The sequence below is a fragment of the Sipha flava genome, unplaced genomic scaffold (genome assembly GCF_003268045.1).
Source record: "Sipha flava isolate LNK unplaced genomic scaffold, YSA_version1 101_pilon_pilon, whole genome shotgun sequence".
Lineage (NCBI taxonomy): Eukaryota > Metazoa > Arthropoda > Insecta > Hemiptera > Aphididae > Sipha > Sipha flava.
In genome coordinates, this window is record NW_020271715.1 from 651,311 (window position 1) to 677,555 (window position 26,245).

At 32.7% G+C, this 26,245-nt stretch overlaps 1 protein-coding gene across 4 annotated transcripts in view; it reads left to right on the forward strand.

Moving 5' to 3' along the window:
• LOC112681053 (F-box/LRR-repeat protein 2) overlaps nucleotides 1-26,245 on the forward strand; it is a 28,475-nt gene continuing 2,230 nt past the window's right edge. The window contains exons 1-6 of one of the 4 annotated variants that reach the window (XM_025551316.1): nucleotides 20,879-21,256; nucleotides 21,328-21,414; nucleotides 23,760-23,959; nucleotides 24,053-24,327; nucleotides 24,401-24,667; nucleotides 24,742-25,111. In XM_025551316.1, coding sequence (XP_025407101.1) covers nucleotides 21,239-21,256; nucleotides 21,328-21,414; nucleotides 23,760-23,959; nucleotides 24,053-24,327; nucleotides 24,401-24,667; nucleotides 24,742-25,111 — 1,217 coding nt within the window. In that variant the 5' untranslated portion in view covers nucleotides 20,879-21,238. Of the gene's footprint in view, nucleotides 93-20,601; nucleotides 20,782-20,878; nucleotides 21,257-21,327; nucleotides 23,697-23,759; nucleotides 23,960-24,052; nucleotides 24,328-24,400; nucleotides 24,668-24,741; nucleotides 25,112-26,245 lie in introns of those variants that run through there. The other 3 variants (XM_025551329.1, XM_025551322.1, XM_025551338.1) reach the window with 3 other exon arrangements.

A 26,245-nucleotide genomic window follows, 5' to 3' on the forward strand; every position in this document is an offset into this window, starting at 1 on the left:
CGAATATATTATTCGTTTGTTCGTGGTTAATGTTCATCGTGCAACAAACGTTATCGTCGAAAATTGTTACAGTCAAATCTACTCAGTGCAGGGTAAACATTATTTTATTGGTTATTCGAATAGACTCGTTTCAATTCGATTTGTTTTGGGCATTATCTATGGTGCACGAGCACTCGAAACGGGTTCCTGGTAAAATGTTAAAAATTAAACTCGACTATTTGGTGTGGGTAGTGAATATACAACGTACCCGTTTGGAATATAGCATTCAATGAGCGCGTTACGTTTATAAACACATGGCCGGACGTTGGAAACCACAGCAATCCGATAGTAGCTATCACCATGTTACGATCTGGAAAACCTTGGGTATGCGCGTTTTATAAATGTAACCTCTGGACTTTAACTCCCCTTGAGGCCTATTTTTCATGTCATACGATGCACGAAAATTATATTTCACCCGTTATAATGTACAATATTTAACGTATAAAATAGTCCTGATCATTTTTTCCTTTCCTTATCATACCCCGAGATAAGCATATAATGTGAAACGAATACCTAATAGTATTATCGTAATTATTGATATTTTAAGCTTGAGTTAAAATTTAATACATATAACTGAAATTATGTTCTATCGTACACAAAAATGTTAAAATAGACGCAATGCATAACTTAAATTTTAGATTTTCTGTTACACTCATATATGTTGTTACTTGCGATCAGTGCCGGCGCTAGGGGAAGACAAATGGGACATTTGTCCAGGGCCCCGCGTTTGTTAAAGGACTAAGTGATTTTTAATTATCATCTCAATTCCGTGAGACATATTGATATTTTATATTGACAAATTATAAATCTATATTATGCCTATCATCGGTTATTTAGAAAATTATATCTAAATTTAGCCATAGTTTAAATTACAAAGTAAATCGTTATCGATACGACGAAAGCGTAATATTTTGACGATACCCGTCGAGTAGGATTCCTATAATAAATAATAATATAAATATTTATTTTCTCTATAGTTATTGTTTAAAATTCAAAGAAAAATAATATTTTTTTAAAAAATCCTGATTTAAAAAAAAGCTAGAATTTCGCCTCTCTCTGGAATCTTAAAGGCTATACCTATGTCCAGGGCCCCGCAATACCTAGCGTCGGCACTGTTTACGATACTCTGTAATAGCATTGTCAAGTTCAAATATTATGCTTAAGACATTGATTTTACTAAATATCAAAGGATTTTTTCAATTTATAATGCTGTCGGTTAGCGATAAATGTTCGTAAAAGATAATAATAAAATAATAGAATATAGGAAACGTCTTATGACTTGATTAGACGGATCCACAAACAAAATACATTTTTCGGGTTTTCGATTTAAAAACGATAACAAAGTATTTATTGTAAGTTGTCTAATCAAATGCAGTGTTTAACTAATCTTAATTCAATTTTAATTTAACTTGGTACAGTGTATTAAAAAAACATTATACTAAGTTATTAACCGATTATACTAATCGGTTCCTATTTCTCGATTTTCAGGATAGAACACGATTGCGTACGTTTGTAGATGGGCAAACAAAAAGGTGGCTAAGAAAAATAAATAAGCACCATTGCCTATAAAATTGTATGCAACGTTGTCAAATTTACTAATTTCACCGTATTATGTCTATTAAATATAAAACACATATACATATACATGTGCATGTACAGTTCTATAATAATTCATAAAAAAAATTAATAATAAAATAACAAGTAAAATGAGAATAACTAAATAAAAGAAAATTATTTAATAAATAAATAAAACCGACAGTTTTTATTTGAATGAAATTATTGTAAGTAAATTATTTGAAAATACTTAAATTTAAATTCCTTGACATCTAAAACCTACTAATTTTACTGAAACTCAGAAAATACCGTACAATATAACGGAAATAACAAAATTTCGTTACATCTGATATTAACAATAAACATAAGTAATAAAAGCGATAAAACATAAAGTATTTACAGTGAAACCTTCACTAACGGACATCTCCTAATAGCGGACGTTTTTTGGATAACGGGGACATTTTCACTTCTTTTCAACGGGAAAACCTCCGAATAGCGTACTCTCCAAATTACAGACACTATTTTAATTTTTATTTGAAAATAATACATATTCAAATTTATATGTACTCTCGTAATAATGTAATTACGATAACAAACTCGTTATGAGATGATAATATTACGACTCTTTGGATGCTTTGTCTACTGTAAAGAGAGCATAAGTTATTTTATTTCGTCAATAGAGGTAAAGAGCAGTTCTATTTTTACTTCTGCTATAATATTAGCAAATGATATGACTAATGAGATTGCACAGAGACGGTGTAATAATTATTACATATTATTAATTATTAATTATTATTATTATTATTATAATATGTTTATTAATAAACAAACAAAGCTCATCGATTTTTTCAAACACAAATAATTTAAAAATACATATATGTACATAATTTTGATTTTGATTGTAAAAATATACCTTAAATAATAATAATTAATAATAATTTGTAAAAATATTAAAATTTAATAATTTACAATAAATAATTAGTAATAACATTATACATACATACATACAGACTACATTATTATATAAATAAATTTCAAAAGTATCCTCTCTGAATAATGGACACCTCCGAATAATGGACAACATTTTTGTGACCGAGAGCGTCCGCTATTCAGAGGTTTTACTGTATTAACATTTTTAAGTTCTCTCGTATAGGCATGTGGTATACACCAATACAGGTATGAAAATCGGCATCAACGTTTAACACTTCGTACGCAATCGTGTAGTTAAAAATCAGGTGAAATCGTATGGAATCGTGTACCTTAAAAAGGTATCGCCGATAACGAACGTACGCAATCGTGTTTTACCCGATTTCCAAACGAACATTGGTATTTTTAAAGCGAATACCGCTAGATAACACTAGTAAGCACGCTACGGACAAAGCGTAGAGAGTATTTTACTTAAACACCAAATACCCATCAACGAGTTAACTTTTTAATTGTTATTATTCGACGGGTTTAGAGTAAACGTTTTATTGTAATTGTTTTCTATGACGTATGAGTTCTACGTTTGCGTTGAAAAATTATCGTAATTCATTGCAGTCTTCATCGTAATAAAGTGTAATAAGTCCATTAAAATCAATTCTCGATATCGCGTTCACGAACATTATAACTATGTTAGCACTAAATATGTAATCATAATACACGTTCTACCACCTGTACCGTGTTCATGGTGTCGCAAAATTAACGACATGTGTAACGATACATGTAACGATTGTAATTATCTTACAAATTATAACTATTGAAGTTGATTAAATATTGTTCTCAAAACCGAGCGTGTACACGATTACAATACTAATTATCTGTAAGGTTATATTGTAACCGTTGTTTGCGATGAGATTATTTCGGGCGGATTTCGACTTCGTACTCGGGTGGGGATGAAAAAACGAAGAAAACAAAAAGTGAAAATTGCTACTCCGAAGAAACGTATTCGTGATCGGAACACTCAATTGGTGTTGCAAAGTGAAAAACGTTTTAATAAACGTAAATGCATCATGTTATACGACGTAACGCGACGCGGTATTTTACAACGATTGTAAGAGGTGAAATTATTTCGGTGTGCACCTCTGCGACCGTCGGCCTTCCTGCATCCCACGCGCGCGTCGTCCGTTATGCTCGTTCCGCGAGTAATGAGATGCATTGCTGACGAGTGCACCGCACGTGCACGGTCGTGACGGTGACATAGTATTGGGAAACCTGTTGCGACGGAGAGGAGAATCAAAAAAACAACAGCACCGGTTTTTCAAGATGCGTACTTGTGGTGGCGGAAGTTTTTGGGGAGGGGGTGCGTACACTGCACTCGATGTTCGGTGCGGGAGAGTCGCTGATGGTGGATTTCGAATACGGGCGCTCACGAATCGTGCCCGTAGCTCAGTGACTCTCATCCTTTTCTCATTCATGTCACCTTTAGCCACTAGAATCGAACACCGCGTCGCCCTAACGTCAAAATAATAAATAATCTTAACTGTGTATTTTAGAATAATACTTGAAATAAAAAAAAAAAAAAAAATACGATACACAGAAAATTAATAAATACACCTACAATTTATTGAGTTGCGAGGTTCAATAAACATTGAAAGTTTAAATTTGCAAATTAAAAAAAAAAAAAAAGAGTAAAAAAATATTAATATATTAATGATCTGTATAAAAATTGATGAGAAATTGGGCCCTGGAGGTTTTTACAAAGTTGAGGAATTCGATGGCTGATGATGGAAAGATTGAGTCTCATATTGTGTTCTAGTGTTGTAGAGCTATATTACTACATATCTAGCGACTGCAAAATAACTGACCAACGACCCCGGTTAAATCGATAAAATAATCGATAATGTAGCGATTTCGCATTAATAATAATACTGTACGTGTTTATCGGATCTATATAATAAATATAAATAATATTAAGTTACAAACTTTAAGTTATGCTATTAACGTGACAGTTGTGGTAATAATATGATTTTATTAAAATTAATTATTTTGTTGTTTTTTTCCTTTTCCCGTGGAGATTTCGTATCACCCTTACATTGCGGCCATGTCACCCTTCGACGAATACGCCGTTGATTTTGATAGCCGTTCGAACCCGTCCGGTGTTAGGGACTTAAACTAGAGGTTAAGCTCAACTTAAAGAAGCATTTCGTAACCGCATACAGGTAGTTACGATCGATTCGAATAAAAAAACAAAAAAAAAAAAATACCTAGACGATAAACCGTATATATTTTCTACTACAATTGACTATATTATTAATGCGCCTGTTAATTATCAGGCCCTATTATTTGTACAAATTCACTAATTAACACACAATTAACACTTGATTTTACTGCTTTAAATGACAATTTAGTTCAGATTAAATTTTAAAAAATTCAATAATACTCATATTTCCTAGTTGGCTTATTATTTAATTTTTATTTTGTAGACCGTAGTGCACACTTGTACATTCATAGTGCACATTGTGTGTCGGGATGCACATAAAAATAGGGCCTGTTAATTATATGTATTATTTATTAGCGGGATAATTAAATTCGACTGTCAGCAGTTTTAGATAATACGTACGATTTAACCTCATATACATATATTCGTCACGGTACTTATTTCTATTTTTTATTGGCTATTATTGTACTATTTAAAAAATAAAATAATGATTATTTACATTTACATATCTCGAATATTTGGTTTTTATCAAAACAAATTATATACATACATATCACAGTTTTAAATATGCAAATTTAAAGACTAATGGTAGTTTGTAAATTATAAATTTACATTAATTTTGAATTGATTTTGTTGTCAGTCGATGCTAGAATTGATTATAAACTGTTTGTTGTTACTATAATGTATTATAGTTAAGTTTAATATAATTTATAAGAAATTATATCAGTAACCGTTATCAAAACATAAGATAAAATATTTATAAACTAATATATCATATAATTATATGTATTCATGACTATCAATCATAAAATAAGTATCTTATAAGAAGAATTCGGATTTTGTAGGCGTTTGCTTTTATTTTTTTAAATTATTAAACGAATCTTTATGAAATATATATGTGATTTAAGCTATATAGAATAAGATCAATAGTATTTTATTTTGCTTTTTTTTGTATTTTTTATTTTTAAGTTGATTTTTTTTGTTTTTTATAATAATTTTACAGAATTTGTTCAAGATATACATATTTGAAATACTTATATTTAGAAGATCGATGTTATTTTTATATCATATAATGTATTCTAAGGTCACGGTTGAATCGGTTAATCTGGTAATGTTTAATTTAATGGTTAAAGAAAAGTACTTACTTAATCAAATTTACCAAAATAGGAAAATTGGGTGTCAAATAATTATATGACCTATTATTGAATAAAAATTTTGTGGCAAAATCCTTGAAACTATAACTGCAGTTTTACAAGGTAGGGAGCCATCAATGTAAAGTTTGTTGAATGACAAGACGATTAAGTATACGAGTATTTCAAATTCACGGCCATAGTTTCGCAAATGTCTAAAGGACTTTCTTATTTAAAAAAAAAAAAAATTAACATATCCCTAATAACGGTTTTAATTTGAAAATTTTAAGAAATATAAATTTTTCAATGCATCTAGTTTATCACAGGTCGAAATACTTAATTATTCAGACTAGTTGAGTTAAATTGGTTCAATTGAGAATCAGCCAAATTATTAATATTACATTATTCTTTAGATTTATATTACATTCAAACACTTCCAAAAAGGTTGGTTGGCTATTGATATCCAATTTTTAAATATTTCTTACATTTTTCTAGTATTTTTTTGGATTTAATCAATAGTTATAATTTAGAATTCTTAAGTTACTCTCTTATTTTTATAAGTCCCTTAATATAAATATATTATACAATAAGATTAAAACAAGACTATTAGGCCTATTAAAATTGCACAGTGAGTTTTAAAAAATAATTTAGGCGCTCTGTTTATGGATTTTTGATGCTTTTACAAAAATGACTTATAGACTTGTGGATGATTAATAATAATAATAACGTAATCTTAACTATGCTTATAAGTTATATTATGTTAAAATTGTGATTGAGAGTTGGTAAATAATAAATGTAAATGTTACAGTGGCGATGTTCTACTACTAATTTGGTAAATATTTACAAATATCAAATACTTAAATAGTATTATCATTGTTTATAAATACCACTGAGTAATTACAATGTATGACAAAAAATACTTGTTGAAGACGCTGACGTTACGGTGTTAAAAAATGGCGCGGTTCCAAGAACGATGATAAAAACATCGCAAGAAATGTAGGTGTTAGATTGTGCAGTACGGAGTTATGTACGCAAATGCACAACAATAGGAAAGTAAGAAAAGAAAGAAAAAAAATCGAAGAACACCTATTCTGATGTCGAAATATTAATTTATCAATAAAATATTGACTTGTTTAAAGCTTAAAGATAAAAGTGCCTTGGAAATGGTATGCTATGAAAAAATATGTTTGTTACGATTGACACATAATTGTAGTACGTTTATATTAGTATCTGTTCAAACGCGTATTACGTGTAAAAATGCTACATTTAATAGTTCAAGTAGTGAAGACACAATAACAAATATCATTGTTCGTGTTTAATCTTACCAGACTTTGACTGGTACGAGTACGGTTTCAACGTAGACGCGCGCGGTAGTGCGAGCGTGAACCCGCGGCTGTATTATTTTTAGAACACAATCGTTGTGCCCGACGAATGAATCATTGTAAAACGGAAACGCTCTGTAGAATACTCGCGCGAACGGGCGTTGCAGCACATGGCACGATTTTCACAAATCGCGTTCACAACATCAGATACGTGTGTCGATTACGGTTTACGGTCAATATAATACCATCGTAATGAGTTGATTCAAAATATGGGACAACGGTGACCGCGACAACCGCGCAGATGACTCGGTCAGCTATGATATTTAAAATGTGATCGTTTAATTGACCGGGACACGTTTCCACCAGAAGTGTACGCCTTTCCCCTTTTCCTCCTGTGCGCGCGTTTCCACCGAATCCGTTTCTGTTACAAAACTCATTAGTTTAACGTATTTCGCTCACCATTATGCGTTTACATGGTCCATGTTGAACTCTGAAATGAGTTTAGTTTTGTTGATTTGTTTTGACATTGAAACTAAATACGATTGCAATAGTTTAATTACTCCACCGCCTATATCGAAGAGGTGAAGCATTATTGTATCTATGTATTTATAAAGCATAAACCTAAGCAAAATACTAAAAAAAAAAAAAAAAGTTTCCTCGGCGTAACTATAAATGATCGGGGACGGGATTTTCCGCGGGCCTCATCGTTAAGGGGGGCCTCGCAACGAAATCATGTACTGTTTAAATAATTTCAGTTCAAGCAAATAAAATCATGGAATGTTGAAATAGTACAAAGTATACTGATTAGTAGGGCCCGGATTTCAATGCAAACTGCATATTTTTTTGGTTAATCATACACAATGCTCTCTAAGAACATAATTCGTTTCATGTAACGAGGGCTTCAAAACTACAAATTTTATTTTGCATTTTTTTTGCATATTTCGACATTTTTTCGTTTTTAGAGCATTTTTAGTATTATTGGGTCATTTTGTTGGTTTTTAATGCATATTTGTTCGATTTGCTAAACAAATTTAGCCTATTCAAAATAAAATCAAAAGAAAAATTATTTTCTTGATATTTAAGTAGATTTATCAGGTTTTTCCATACACATTGTCAATCTTTATTTTTCTATTCAGTTTTTATCTTATCTTAATTTATTATTGACTATGGAACGTCACCAGTATTAGGTCAAATAACAAGTCAACTTTAGTTCGTATTACCTCGCAGACTTTGCTCGTATTACGTGTGAATGTGATTTTAATGTTTTAAATAGTGTGTTAAATAATGCCCAAACAAAAAAAAAAATTCATTTTTAAGGTTATTTTTCATTTTTAAGTTAATTTTTGTGGTGAAATGCATTTTTTAAGGACATTTTCGGCTATTTTTTAGAGCATTTTTGTATGGTTTTAAGTGCATTTAAATCCGGACCCTACTGATTAGTAATTACTGAACGTGTATTCGTATTGTTTGATGTCAACACGATAGTGTTTACATTACTATTAATAAATGTGAAAAATACGTTGTACAAATATAATGTTCGTTTCCTGACTTGTTAACGAAATTTTACTTATTCCTTTCGTTGTCGGTTAGTGTAACAAGTGCCAAAAGGTTATTCTCAAAACATAAGTTAATTGAAACATATCTAAGATGCACCATGTTCCGAATAAGGTTTAGTGATCTTGTGACGATTTTGATAGAAAATAAGCATGCCAAGAAATTTAATTTACCGTTGCTGATGAAGACGTTTACGATTAATATCGTAGTAGAAAAAAATTGCTTTCATTGTCAATACAAAATTATTATTATTCTCTTTCGTCTTTCTCTCAACAACTATTTGGAGTCGTTCAAAAATTATTATGAATATCCAAAACAAATTGTATCCACGGGTGTCGATGATCGTAGTTCCGCCATTTTACTTAAATGTACATTTATGTCGATTAAATGAGATAAATATGAGACAATCTACTAACTTGAAAAAAAATAAATTCATACATTTATAAGTGATATGGAAACGGGTATCGGTCAAATTATCATTTGGTTGTACAAAAGTACAATTTTGGTGGAAACGTGTTACGCCCGTTTAATTGTATTCGTTAGTTTTTCAATTAATACTTAGGTACCTCTTTTTTTTTTTTCGGAAACAACAAGGATCGACGATTTTGATAGTTACGGTGATTTTAATACGTACGGGATCCAGTAATATTATGAGTGACATCAAGTATAAGGAGTATTGCTGTAATTTGGAATTTGCTGACCAAGGCATTTGCCCGGACGCGCCCGGACGTTGGCCATGGTAAAACCAACGTCAACAGTCCAGTATTAGACACGAACAGAGCATTATAACATTGTATCATTTTTTATTTTCGAATTAATATAATGATAACTGTAGTGAAATTGTGAGTGTTGGTGTGTTAAAAATTCTCGTTCGAGATCACGTAGTTCCTACTCCTCGATTCTCGCGTACGTTGTCGTTCATTAGAAAGAATCCGTAACACTAAACCTAATAGTAATTTATAGGAAAATAAAATGTTATTAACAGGACGGTGCTAACTTCCCTTTTATCACCCAAATGTTTTACCAGGGTCAACCGCCCCAAATTGACCACTTCGACACGCCACTGCTTATATTCATATCGGACATCTTAAACGTGTTACTGATAATTAGAAATATGAAAATACACGACGGATTCACTCGACGTAGCCAGGGGTACCTCACCACCTCTTCAACATTCAACACGGGAAATTGCCCGTTTCGCACCGACATTTGTCACGCCACTGAGCGTATAATACCACTGATTGAGCGTACAATACGCTTAATCAATGTTAATGCCCACCTAAAGTCAATCCACACGTCGCACGTAGAACCACACCTTTGTTTACGTTACGACGTTCGTGGCTTATCAATTATTGTACGGGTGGTTCGCCGTCTACGTGCGCGATGAAAGTCTTGGTCATGTTTCACGATATTAATAATACAAAGTAATATTATACTTGTATATAAATAAGGTGCGATTATGAACAGGCACGTGTGTGCCCAGTGAATCGATTAGAATAAAATCTGCGTAAACAATGTTTTGTAATGTGTATCGAATGAAAATTATTGATCGCGCGCGGTTCGACGTGCGTGTGTTGCGTTTACGCGTGTATCACAACTTGGCGGAATATCGGTACAATTTTTACGACCAAAACCGATCTCGTTTCATTTCTCTCCCACCACTGAAAAACAATAACCATCAGTTTGTCGCGTCGATTGTTGGCTCGCCGGTGCGATTTCCTGCGGACGTCCAAGGTGAAATGCATCCGAACAGCTGTCGCACCGTTGACCGCGGCATGGACTGCGTGTGCAGCCCGGCGGAGAAAAGTTTCGAACGGAAGACGACAGACGTCATCGAGCGAGGTCCGATTATGGTCGTAACTATAGACCGGATTTATATGCATTTTTAATTGTGAAATATTCACGCAAACATGCTAAGTCAAAATATGTAAGAAAAAAATGCAAAACATGCGAAATAAAATGGATTTTATTATCATTTTCATAAACAAAAAGTAAGATGTATAAATAGCAAATATGTGATATAAAAATGTAATCTGTTGAATTGTAATTTAATTTTTAATTATTGATAAATTTTAAAAAATATTTTATTACAATTTCAAAGCAGACACATTGGCGATATAAACAGGAAAAGAGTACGAACAATTATGTAGTATGTTAATTGGAAAAACAATAAGTTATCAATGTATGTTCCATGTTGATTTCCGTGAAACTATGATGGAGATCTGTAAGAATGTACTTGTAAGATGAAAAACTGCGTTCAACGTCGACACAGGTTATTGGAGCATATTTAAAATTGGCTAGTATATCTGGCGAATAATTTGAAACAGATAAATCGTTGAAATTAGCACTGTCACTTTGAAGTATATTCGAAATTTTTTTAAAAATCATTAATCCTTTATTTTTATTCAAAACGTTTTTACATTTTGTTTTAATTATTAAACTATTTTCATTAGTAGGAAGTTCATTGACAGAGTTTTCCACTTGTTCTACAATTTTTAATGAGTCTACTAGGGACAAATTGGAGGTTTCGAGCTTTTTGATACTTTCAACGATACATAAAAAATGTTTTCTAATGTAAGCAAGATCATATTTTACATGTAATTTATTTAAAATTGATTTACAATTTTGAATGCTTTTTGCATCGTCTTCTAAGTTTTCAATTACATTTTTGAACTCTTCAAAATGATCTGCGTAAAAGAAGGCCGACTCTAGCCAAGTAACCCAACGGGTAATTATTGGCTTTGGTGGTAAAGGTGTATTTGGCAACATTTCTTTATATAACTGAATTCTATACGGAGCCTTTGAGAAAACCTTTTTTCCATTATAGATTAAATCATTAATGTCACGAAAAGAATCTATAATTTTTTCAGCAATTCGGTGAATATCATGAGCGACACAAGTTACATGTACAAGATTCGAATAAAATGGTTTTAAATTCTGTGCAGCTTTCGTCATATAAGGGGCAGCATCAGATAACATCAACAAAACTTTATCATCATTGTTACCTTCGGGCCACAATAGTTTAAGAGAATTGTTCACAAATTGTGCTATAGTTGAATTATTTGTTTTTTCGAGAACTTTCGATGTTAAAAGATACGATTTAGAAGGCGAATCTGCATTCAATTTACCAACAGTAAAATTTGCTATATATTTTCCTCGAGGATCAGTAGTTTCATCAATAGAAAAAAAAATGTATGAGCTGCCTATGTATTCTCGAATATTTTGTAAAACGTCTGTATAACATTGATTTAAATAGTTTTTTCTTAAAGTGCTTTCATCTGGTATATGTGTATTTGTGTATTTTTCCAAAAAAGATTTAAAGTTTTTATTTTGTATTTTATGTAAAAGTATGTTTGAAGAAATTAATGTACTACAAAATTCTTTGAAAAATTGTGATTGATTTTCTATAGATCTTGATGCTTCACGAACAAAGGTTTGTTTAGAAGAAGATTTGTTCAAAAATTGTTCATGAAAAAATGATTTAGTATGTTGATCAATTTGAAATTTTTTTTCTGCTTTTACCGGTTTTTGACAATGCTGACAGAAAACTGTTGTATTATTTAAAACTTTGAAAACCTCACCAGAAATATTGTATGGATTAATCCATTTTCTAATTGATGCCAGTTTTGCATTTGGAACTTTGGGCATTTTAACTGTTAAAAATTAATTGGAAAATTACAAAATAATTTTAAGCGAAAAACACGTACAGTGTACACTCAACACTCACTTGGTTGCAACGTAATTCTAACTAACAATAATTGTCTTGTATAAATGTAACAGTGGTTGTAGTAACGTAGTTATATATGTTGTTTCGGGCATTTTATCAACAAGATTAGATAAAATAGGTAAAGCCATGTCTCCACTATAAAACTAGTACAATCAACTTATGGAAATTTAGTAACTTATTTTTAGCGTTCGAATATTCTTTGAGACGTAAAATATTTGATATCATATAAACGTTTGTTTATTATAATGTATAATATAATCTGTTTTTTTTTTGCTCAAAACCTTTTTGGATCGTTAGGTGTATATTTGTTCGGTTTTTTTGTTAAAATATGCAAAAATATGCAGAACATGCACTAACGTCAGAATATACAAAAATATGCAGTGTAAAATTTTTATATTTAATCAATCAAGTAATGATTTGTGGACATTCGTTGACTGCATGTATGTGATGTTGAAAATAGCAACACGCATTTTATGTAAAATCCGGTCATTAGTCATAACATAAGGAGGACTGTTACTCTTAGTGAGGCCTTTTCACCCGAAAAGATTTAATTTTTTTTTTGATTCCGATTTGGTTGTTCGTAATAAATATTAATTAAAATTAGTACAATTGTGTACTGCATTATGGTCACAATTGATTGGTAAAACAGTATTTTTATGTTTGGTGGCCGACGATTAGAAAACACATTGCGGCCCGGGGCTATAGCCCACCTAGCCACCCACTCCTTGATCCAACCCTGTCAACGAAACACGCCACAAGGCACTGTTGATGTTTTCGAGCCGACGGGCATTTTGCTATTGCACTCGTACATACTCGCGCACCATGGGCGTATTTTAGGAGGGAGGAGGCGAACGAGAGATCGCCCCCCCCCCCGAATTCTTATTTAAGGAAATGATTATATGTGAGACACACATTTCAAATTTTTTTAATGTGGATCATTTTACAACGAAATCAAATTACGGGTGACTGTGAATATTGAATTGTGTTTTTTGTTGGGTCCATCCTTAGTGAAAAATTAAATAAAACATAAGAGTTACTTTCAAAACACAGATAGGTGTTAAAAAAGAACTACACAAAAGTCGATTCTAAGTGGATCCGGCATTAGATTAAAAAAAAAAACCACAAATGTTAAGGATTCACTTGATATTAAAGCCTGAATTAAAGAAAAAATTTGAGTCGCCCCCCCCCCCCCTAGAAGTAAGTCTAAATACGCGCTCCTGTCGCGCACGTACAACAGCAATACGGTCGTGTTCGCTCGTTCGTCACCTTGCGATCCGTGTTGGGCACCGCGCGTTGTTCCCGAAAAAATGTTTCTCGGAATACCACTCTCGCGCAACAAAACGAACAATTATTATATCGTAACAATAGGTTTTATTTGGTTGACGGTTGCACGCGGCGATTGCACAGCAGTGGACTGAAACGATCCGGATCGATCATGTTACGACGAACCATGCGGCCGTCGTCGGGTTCTATGAAAAAGCCGCGGGTGGCTGCTACACGTGCACGTCGTAGATCAGGGCAGTCGGGCATGCGAAATCCCGATAAACGGGAAAGGGACGTCAGACCAGTCCAAAAATATAATGATTTATTTTTTCGTACATAAGTATTCTGTACAGTGCACTTCTCATTTTTCTGAACTGCAGCAAGTCAATGGCTTTATAAGAGACGTATTTATAATTCGATGATGCCGACTTTGGAAACCGTGGAAAATTCCCCCTCCCCCTCCAAATTACGTCATTGTAGTACGTGTATTGCACTAATGTTCGTTTTCCGTTTGAAATATTCCGCTATCATTATTGCTGTTGTTAGAGTTTGGATGTCTATGATATAGCATATTTTTTTTCTATTGATCCGATTTAATACGGACCTGGATACAAGTTTCATTCATGTTCTACTCGAATAATACTATTTTGCATATTTCTGCATATTTTTTGGTTTTATATTTAAAATACATACTTCAGTACATTTTGGAACATTTTTAAAAACAATTTAAATTAAAAAGTAGACGTGGATCCAATTGTGAGAATGACGAAGGGGTCGTCTCCCAAAATCTTTTAAAAAAAAATTATTTTTCATACATTGCCACAAAAAAAGAAAACCATTCAATTTTTTTTTTATTGATCATTTAAGATTCCTTATCTTTTCGTCTACCAGTAGTATGATTGTTAATAATATGATCAATTTACATAGAATAGAATTGATTATAATTTATTGTATATACAAGCCACACACCAAGAGTTATGTTATATCATGTTTGTCGTGTAGTATTTAGTATCAAACGATAATATTATACAGTGTACTGTAATAAAAATTATTGAAGTGTTATCTTTGTTACGGCAGGAAATCGTTAACCGTCATACGTCACATGTCGTATCGGTCATTTCCGTGAAAAAAAAAAAACAACAGTTTTTTACTAGTAAATCCTGAGTTTAAAAATATAAATTCTGCTCATGCGACATTAAATCATTTAAATCAAAACTACTGTCCTATACATATATAATTTCTTAAAATTTTAGTTTGATTGCCAATTTCTGTCGCAGCAGAAGGACGAAGTTTTTCCTCTTGAAGGCTGCTTAAGATTCGACTAAGAGTAAAAATAGGAAAAAAAAATAGACAAGGTTGCTTTTATGCAGTATCCATAATGATAAAAATATTGACAGTGAAAACAACAAAAAAAAGTATATATATTTAATAGATTTTCTAAAGAAAATGAACGAAAACTTGACTTTGTATTATATAAATAAAGTATAAAATTAATTTGTAATATCATATATGATTATAGAATAATTATTTATTTATAATTATATTTATTTGTTTATTATGAAATTAATGGTTGTATCAAATAATATATATCAAATTAAAAAAACCATTGCATTGCACTATAAGACTCGTATTGTAAATTAGTATATAATATTAAATAAATATAAAATATAAAAATAATAACTAATAAAAATTAAATACTTATAAATTACGATACATATTTAATGGTTAATGCTATAGGTAAAATACATTTTATATGCAGATTTTATGTTTTTTCTTGTGTATATTTAGTCATTTTTTAGTGCCTAATGTTTATATATTGTAGTCATTTTAAGTGCATAAACGTCCGAACCCTAGATATTATATTATTTAATTACACTGATTACTGCGGGCCGGTATACGAAAGTATGGGAAATTCTTATTTGAAATCTGTTTTGTATCGCCACAACTATCCTTAGATAAATAGTATGTAATTCGATATGAGCATATCGTATCGATTTAGTGGTTACATACATAGTTATGTTTAATACTTTAATAATGTAATGGTATATTATTAAACAATAATGTACTGGTAATGAGCTTTCAAAGATGGTAAGAATAATAATTGTACGAAAAATGTTTTTTTATGCTTCTCAAGGTATTTGAACACGTGACTTGTTAAGTCATAACGCAAAAATAATTGAACTCGCATAACAGTGGTGTGGTCGTTCCAAGAGCAAAGGACGTACTAGTACAGCTATTACTATAATTTTTAATATTATTGTCTTCGTGAAGTATGTCGGAAATAATGGTAAAGCCGAGAGAATTATTACTGTTGGGAACGTTTGTTTAATTAATATTTTCGTTATAAATCTTATGAAAATGTGTAAACAATTCACCGGGCATTTTTAATCACAACATAATTTCAATATTACAATGAAGTAAATGAATAAGCATAACAATGAGCGTGTTTCTTATCTACATAGACCGTAGAGTGCACGAACACTAGTAAAGAATTTCTGAGTAGCGTTTAGATACTGTACTCGAATATGATATCAAGTATTATTGTACTGTATATTTTGATATCATTAAACTATAGCCGTCAGAGCGAGTACATGTAAAATGTATCAGATAAATAATCTAACCGATAAGGTAAAGCGGTTTGATTGAAAGTATTTTAAATGTCGCGTAATCGCGCAGTTGTTTCGAAGTATAGCGTTACACCATTAATTATCAGTCATACATTTCACATTCGTGTATCGTTGCGGTGTACGTTGTGAACACTTTTGTCAGCTCCAACAGTACCTTAATGGCTATAGCCTTCCATCTTTAACAAAAATAATTGCATCTCATATTTTATCACCCCGTGAAACGTATAAATTCTATAATGTCTCCACGCGTCATTAAGTCAGTTATGACAAAAAGTAAAAGTACATCGTTATCACGTATCCTGATGGTCATACGCGACACATGTCGTACGTGTACATTATTATCTGTTTATACAGTGACGCAATCAGAAATTGTTCAGCTATTGATGTCCTTAAGGAAGTCAATTGCAAATACTTATCTGAATTCAAACAACTACCGTGACCATTTGCGAACAAACGCAGTTATAAAATAGTGTATGAAAGTGCCATGATTTTCTGTTTCTGTCATCACACGCACAACATAGGGATTTAGATATTTTCTATTTTTAATGTATTTATAAATTAATACGATAAGGATTTTGAAAACTGATCTGAATTTTTCGGATAGACTACTTTAGATCGATTTTCTAACTTTTTGTTTCCGATATTTCTTATTTGTTTAATTTTGTTTTGTAAACATCAATTAATTGATTAGTACGTAGGAAAATAGAAAATATCTAAAAAAAAAAAAAAAATAAATAAAAAATATTAATAAAAATAAGTCAAACAAGACATATATAAAATAATATATTGATGCTGAGTATGTAGCATTGCGATAAATAGGTCTCTCTCAGCTCCGGTTCAAATACGAAAAAAAATATATATTGAAAAGGTTTTATAATTTCACCTACCTAATTGAAATAAATAACATTTTTAAAATGTTTGTACTTTATGTACCAATAAATTAGAAAGTAATCTTTGAGCAGTGTTTGTAAAATACTAGTCAACAATCTTTGATGGGTGTATGTAAAATACTAAAATATATTGATTCTATTGCATCCCTAATGGTGTCCCAACTGTTATGCTACTAAATATACATCGGATTATTTGTGGAATGATAAATTGGTTCGACGAGTTGGCCTGATATCAAATAATAATAATAAAATATTTTTCATATTATTGTTAAACATTACTTAATTGTATCATATATTTTCTTTTAATTTAACATACCCATAATAGACTTACACTTGTTATCCCAATGATATATTAAAAATAATTTATATTAATATTTATTAACTAAGTTTTATACTTAACAGGTGTTATTCATCTAGGGAAATAATTAGCAATACTAACGGTCATAAATTAACGTTGCTCGGATGTTCGCTAAAATATTAAAATTTTATCTTTGTTAATCATATTCTAATATAGATAACAACTCGTTCAATTTATGAGTAATTGTACCGTTTACTCTCAACAGTTATTATTGATGGAATCAAATCATATTTATCATAAACTATTATAGCTGACATATATATTTGCAGATGTCATTTAATTAAAGTAAACCATAGAACCATATGATTTCTTAAAAACAATTATTTCGCCATAACGTATAAAACTATTCGTTTTAGTACCATAATTTATTTATTTTTATTTCAATACGGAATATCTAATCATTCCATGTTTTATTTCTTGTAAAAAGACGATAAAAATCTTGTTAAAAAGTGGGTAGCTGATAATGATGTAATTAAAAAATTATCCAATTCATAAAATGAATCAAAAATTGGGACTAAACTATATCATTTAATAATCACTGACTTTTTATTATTTCTTTATAACATAAAAACATCATTATTTAATTGTTTTTTAAATAAAAGGATGGAAAATTGCATTTCCTCTGTCCAGATAGGTTTTTGATAAATCATAAAAGTACGTATTCAACAAATGTATGTAATCAATTCGTTTACATAGAAACAACAATTCTTTTTTTTAATATTTTTTATGATAAGTCTTGGAATTTAGGCCATCGCCTAATGTCTGGTATTTGTTTATATACATATTAACAATAATCACTATTATTGAATAATAAAATAATGTAAAACAGCGGTTCTTAACCTTTTGTAGTTCACGGACCCCTGATGAAAGATTTTTAGAAATTGCAGACCTCCTTACTAATTTTTTGTTTAATACTTTTTTTTACACAAAACATTTCATGTTATTAAAACCAAAATTATAATAAATATTTTATATAATAAATTACATTAATAGACATAACAAAACATACATACATATATATATATATATATAATTATTCTTATTTCATTTAATTTTTCAGTTAACTTAAATTTAATTTTTTTCGTTTTAATTTCTTTTTTTAATATTCTTAAAATTTAATTTTTATTAGCTTAATACGATGGTTGATACACAAGTTTTATAACATCGTATAATGATAAAATCTATCATATAATAAAATATATATATAAAAAAAATAATAATTATATTAATCCAACAATATTGTAATAATGCACTCATGTCACGTATTGATGTACATATGTTATGTTTTAGGGCTGCCGCGGACCCTCGATATGAGTATCGCGGACCCCTAAAGGGCCGCGGACCACAGGTTAACAACCGCTGATGTAAAACAAATAATTCAGAGAAAATGTGATGTTGACTTAACTCTGTACAGTGCCCTGCGTTTGAATAAGTCCCATAATAAATTTTATTTTCCTTGATACTTAATATTTATTAATGCAATAATTTGGTTACTAAAATCGATTTTTAATTTTACGTTTGTACGATATCTGTGGTGTAAGATGTGTTTTTTTCAAGATACAAATAGAAAATAATAAATATTAATGGTTAGCAAACGGCATTCGTAAATGTATACATCCGAGTATTATTTCCACTACGATGTGTTGACTGGGTAGAATCTAACGGCTAGATCATAAGCCATCACTATATTATACTTATAGGTATTTTTCTAAAAGTGTATAATAATAATATTTTGCGGTCTACATTATACAGGCCATATATCAATTGCGCCGAAAATCGCAGTTAAAGAAAGAAAAATTATGGTATAGGAAAAACGTATACATCAACTGCGCCGATCGATATTCGAATGTAAAATAATGTATGCCAATTGCGCCAATTCCTACAGATATCATGACGTGTATAATACTGTCACTACTGATTTTAGAAGTTACAGATTAGCAGTACTGTACAGTTGGTAATAAATGGGTTTACGTTGTTGCGCTCGTAGGTACATTTGATAGCCATTATATTGATCATAATATTATTTTATTTTTTGAATATAGAACAAAATGTGGAAAAATACTATATGTTTGTAAAATAAATTCGTTGTATTGTTCAGTATAATTCCACATGTTGTACGTACAGTCGTCGTGGCCCGTGTTTAAATTTACAATGGAAATAGTTTTAAGAGAACGTGGTAAGGAAATGATTATTTACCAAATTTATAAACTTTCATGAAAATAACTTACCTATGTGTCTTTTCAGTTAAGTAGTTACAAATTCTCCAGCGCAATTGATGTATATCTTTTTAATATTTTTTTTTTTTTTATCGGTGTAATTGATGTATATCATACAAGTAGTGTCCAAAAATCGGTGCAATTGACGAACACCGATTATACCCGCACCGTGAGGTTATAGGTGTTGGTGTATTAGAACCAAAACTGAAGTATTTACCTGCGCACTCAATGCGTTTTCAAATAAAGTTATAAAAGTTAAGCAAACAGTTGGACGGGACGGACGATTGAGACTTGATAGCGTTTGATATCAAAGTAATTATACGCAGTCAGAATTAGTATTTTCTTTGGGTTCGTTAGAACAATTTGAATAGTATTTTAAAAGCAAATGTTTGTGTTGATAAAATGTAGCGATCGCAGTTGACACGCGGAAAGCGACGGGCACGTAATTTGACGCAAGCACAGCGATACTGAACGGGAGTATGAATTATTTTAATTCCGATATTCGACGCGGACCGAGATCGATGACTCGTCCGCCCTGATCCGCCGCGTGGATCAGCGAGTGCCGATATATTAATAGTATTTTACCGGTGCTCGTAACGCATTCATCTGTTAATCTATTTTCGGACACCCCCGGTGGTCGCAGTCAATGGGAGTCAATTGTTCGATTACATTTGCTTCCTGGCTCACCGCACCCGAAAGTCCGATCAGTGTTTCCGGCACAGGCACATTGATTGTACGGACGCGAACGCACGTCCGAACCGCGTAACGTTATTATAGAGCCGCGCGAACGGGACAGCCCTTCGCGTGAAGGGTAAAACTAGTGTCCATTGTTGTTGTTGTTGTTATAATTACCGTTAAAAATCATATTCTTCGCCGACATGGATTCGTGGTTATCGGTGGACGTATCGACGGCTAACGTTTTGTCCAGGGACAGTCGAGGATCCGTCCGCGGTGTGAAAACGGTATGGACGTTTTTTATTTTATTTTTTTCCCATTCTGCTCTCGTAAGTTTTTACGTGCGCACGTTTGCAGTGGGCGCGCGTTAATAGGTTCCGCCATTGGCACGGGCACTCGGCTGCGGGTGTATTTATAGTGCGCGCCGCGGATAAAATACGGTTTTTTCGCTCAGAAATCCGTCGCGAGTTAGGCCTTCAAAATAACTTTACCCGTCTCCCGCTACGATATTACGCTGGTATATTATTATTATCATCGTCGTCGTCGTCGTCATCATCACGTTATGAACCGCGTTCCCGTTTCGAGTTGCCGTCCGACTTGCGCAGCGGAGACTTGTACGTTTTGAAGTAGTTTTAATAAGTTTTTTTCGCCCCACGAACGCGCGCGTGTGTCATTTTTGTATTGTCCGTCGCATCCGCGTAGAAATATCGAATTCGCCAGCGTTTCCCGGACGACCCGAGGATCATGGACATATCGTCAGACGTCAGTATACCCGTGTTGTACCGACTGGGTCTACGCGCAACGTTCACTAATAATATCTGCCCGTGTCACAGGTTTGGGGTCAGTTAGCGTTAGAGGCTTCTCAGGTGTACATCGACGACGGTACCGGAGGACCCGCCAAGAGCCCGTACGCCGGCACGGTAAGACGAGGGACGATGCGACAAGCCCCACCGTGAACACGCCACGCGGTCCATCGTTAACGTTTCCGATCGACCGTCATTCGCGTAAAAGGTTTCGGCCAAGACGCAGTCGAGGGTCGGCGTCAGTAGGCTATTATTGTGTTGCGTACAGAGTGTAGAGAATCGGAGCGGAGAGAAGCAGTCGCTTATTTCCGTTGCCTGCGGGAATGTAGAAATTATATTATATTTCTTTATGCATTCATACGTATTTCATCCTCTGCGCAAGCTACTCCCCCAACCGTCCACAATAACGCACACGCGTAGATGAATCTTTTAAAATATACCATAAAAGTTGCTCGCTTCGTTGTAAAATTATAATATGGTACGGTGTGTTCACAAATATTAGGGTAAGGATGAATGAAGTGCGTCTCACCTGAAAAAAAGTTTAACTCGTACCGCTTTTACGCGCTAAAATTATAGGTTTTTAATTTTACAAATGGTACCTATCATATTTTTTATTGAGGCTTAAGCCATTCATATTTTGTATCAGAAGTACATTTGATTTTAAATTAAATTTTTTTTTTTCATTTTTCATTATATCAAATGACGCATTTCCCCCATTGATATATATATACATAATACGTACATATATTCATAGCGTTGCTATTTACAGAAATATGTTTGGAAAAATATTTCATACAATATACATATATATATATATATTACAAATGTAGTCAGCTGTTACAGACATATCTGATAATATATAAAGTAAAATAATGCATCCACCCCAATGACGTACTCACACCGCCTACCCAATAGTCTTAAATAGTAAATAAACATTTTTAATTATTGATCAGGTTTACTGTTTACTATGCACTTAGACAATAATCGTTTTGTTCGGAAAGTAATGATTCAATTGTATAACATTTATGTGTCGATCAAACTTGAATATACATATAAATACATATTAGATAATTATAAATTTCGCAGCACTCGAAAAATATTCTGAGTGGAATTCTGTTTGTTTTACTTATAAGCCGTTCTTCAAGTATTTGATGTCGATAAAATAATGCACGTAGACATTTTTCAAACTAAATCAAATGTATTAATGAATACACATGTGATGTTGCATTGAAATGTCAGTAATTAGTCAAATTATATCAAAAGCAACAGATAATAATCAAAAAAATTTAAATTAATTTTATTACGATTACATACACCGTCATACGAATTTCGTAGTTCAAAAAAAAAAACCGCTCAAGTATTGCAAATGTTTTGGCAAAATATTATATATTAATTGTAATAAAATTGTTAAAAAATACTAAACCAACAAACTATTGGTGAAAATGCCAAGTTACTGAGATTATAAAAAGATATAGTAAAGTGTTTACTCGTGGTCAGAGTGTCCGATGCATTTCTGGAAGTACGACTGCATTGTTTAAACACTGTTGTAGAACGTTAAGAATAATATAAAACATATTTCTAGAACGGCTTCTTTCTATTAAATAAAAAAAAAGTCTTTGATATTTTCTCTTCCATGAAACAAATCTTTCCATACGGATATCACGGTACAAAATTAAATAAGATCATATTAAAATACACGGTCGGTCTTGGAAAATGAAAAATTGCCAGTGTCTAAATTGTTACGGCAGTTCAAACTTTTATACACGGGAGGGAAAGAGTTGGCGAACGAAGCGAGCTGGGGATGGAACGAATGAAGTCGGGAGTAGAGCCTCGGTACAATTTTAAAAGTTTGTCATTTATTTTTTTGTAATAAATCAAAAAATAAAAATAAATTAATAAGAGTTATACCATCTGAAAATGTAATGTATTATTATTGATTCACAAAAATAAACACACCAAGTCACGTTTTGATGTACACGAATATAATGTGCATAAACAAAGTTGAGTTATTTGTTTTTTATTAAAAATATTTTAAAACTTTTGAAGGTGAACTGGGTATTGCATAAATGCTATTTCGTTTCACTAATAAAATTACGGTGCATTATTATTTTTAAATCATCGTACAACATTTGTGCTGTCAAAATTTTTATTTTATACATTCCGGACTCGACGAAGATATGTTAATACAATAATCTCTTGGCCAACAAACAATAAATGAATAATAAATCGTGTGCACGATAAACGTGCTTAGCCTGTAAGTTGTAAGGTACATATTATATGGTAGAGCTGAACGGCCGGGTGGATACACGATCATGTAAATACGTCGGTACAGATCCCTACAGATAATCGTTCATTAAAAAACGTAACTGCTGCGTTCGCTATCGTGTCGTTCAACACGTGTAAGCCGAGTAAACAACACTGTGCACCGGTAACGTCAACGTAGAGTTTTTGATCTGTTGTAGACGATCGAAAAAATGCCCGACAAGGTTTTGCTGAAAATATTTTCGTACCTGAGCCACAAACAGATATGCAGCATGTCCAGGGTTTGCAAGAAATGGCGCACGATCGCGTACAACACATCGCTGTGGTCCAGCGTATCGCTGAGACCGGAGATATCAGGTTTGCACGTTACATCTTTGGAATTCCTGCTGTCTCTTATCAGGTACTGATCATCCGTCCGTCTGCAACGCCGACTCGTAAGTCCGCGTTTTATTCTTACCGAAGTGTTTAAACCTGTGCGTGTGTAATGGTTTAGTGTGCGATTCGGCCCTTCTCTGCGCTACATCGAGCTGCCCATCGAGCTCATCACGCACACGGTGCTCCATGAGTTGGCCAACCGGTGTCCGAATCTCACTCACATGCTGCTCGACTTTTCCACCGCCATGCAGCTGCATGACTTCAGTGAGCTCCAAGCGTTCCCCACCAAACTCAGGTACCTTTGCGTGTGCTTGTCCGAGGTCATATTCATGGAAGGATTTATGCGGAAGATCTACAATTTCATCAACGGGCTGGAAATACTGCATCTGATAGGCAAGTGGTCGACCGTCGACGCCGTCTCTTCTCCGCCGTGCGTGTGAACGTTTTGCGCGCGTTTTCTGTTCAGGTACCTACGAGAAGGTCGAGGAGGAAGAGGAAGAGATCTACGAGGTTATCAACGTGCACAAACTCAAGTCGGCCACGCCGAACTTGAGGGTGATCAACTTGTACGGGATCAACTTCGTCGACGACAGTCACATCGACGCGTTCAGCTCCAACTGCATACAGCTTGAGTGCCTGGCTGTCAACTATTGTTCCAAGGTCACGGGGTCCACGATGAAAACATTATTTCAGAGGAGCAAAAGGCTCAGGTGCCTTTTGATGAACCAAACGAGTAAATAACCGTTGCCCACCGCAAGGCGGACAGAAAAAAAACGCGTGTAACCCTTTTTATTTTTTTTTTATCAGATCTCATCAGCGAGTACGTGATGCAAGTCGAATGGGAGAAGTCTTCCGTCCAAGAGCTAGACATATCCGGCAACGATCTGTCTACCGAATGTTTGATCGACATGCTGGTCCGGATACCGACTTTGAAGTTTCTCAGTGCTGGTCAGATGAACGGGTTCAACGACGCCGTGTTGAACGCGTTTATGGAGCAGGGCAACGTCAGACACCTGATCGCGCTCAACTTGGACTACTCGGACAATTTATCGGATGAATGTCTCTATAAGTTTTTGTCTCGGTATGGTCATCAGCTGCAGGGGCTGTCCTTGGCGGGCATGCCGCACATTACTGACCAGCTGTGGAACACGGTCCTGCCGGTCCTCAATAATATAATGTAAATATTAACGTAAACGTAGACATGTCCCTTATGGCTTAGCGAGGTCGGCTCACATCGTTCACTCCCACCATACTAGCGTTAAGCGCTATTTACGGGGAAAGGCCGCAACGAGTAGCTAACCTGAAACGTAAACAGTAGAAACCGCTCACGGTTGTTGGAGATTTGTGCGCGCACCGAATCACGTTGCGATAAAAAATATAATAAAAATAGTGTTTAGTGCCGCAATATAACAATAGATAATTTGTTAACTTATTTTGACTTAGAGTTTTAAAGTAGAATTTGAACGCAGAATGTTATCGAGATTTTCACAAGGGAACGAAAAAAAAAGCGGCATTTATTTTGACTTACCTAGATTTTCTACCTATCGCGAGGTTCTATTGCAGTGTTAATTATTGTTTTATTGTTACAAATTTGGTGATTTTATACGTTTTAAAATTATTTTATATAATTTTCGTTTAGTTTTAATTTCAAACTACTATAGGTAGGTACACACTGTCCTCATTTATCGGTTAAGACTATAGAACAGTTTTCACTTAAAAATTTAACTCGTTCACGTTCAAGTTTTGTGAAAAATCGAACGCGTTAATTTGACCGTTCATTTAAATTTTTTTATTATATTTTTATGAATCACTCGCTTGTATTCTGTATAAATCGAGCCTTTGCAATATGTATTAAGTATATTTTACTTTATGTTTATAACCTATACTTAAACATAATTTACCAATTTTCACATAAAAAATAATAATTAAATAAGTACTAGACTTTTGAATTTTAGAAGAAATTAAGTATCAAAATTATATTTTAATATCTCATACTTAATTTAGTTTGAAAAATAAAAATTTGTAAATATAAATTTTCTAAATAGTTTGATTTTTTTTAGTGATAAAATTAAAAACATACTAGATACAAAAATGAAGGAGGGGATCGAATTTTATGAAAATTTACTGTTATATGAGATATGAGCAAAAATTATAAAGACTTAATTATTAATTTTATAATTATGTGATATTCAAACTAGCCACTTCTATGTTAAATTATAAATTAATCTTGACGATTCATATACAAAATCATATTAATTAAATTTTTGAACTTACGTTAGCTAATACTTAATGATATTGTGAATTACCATAG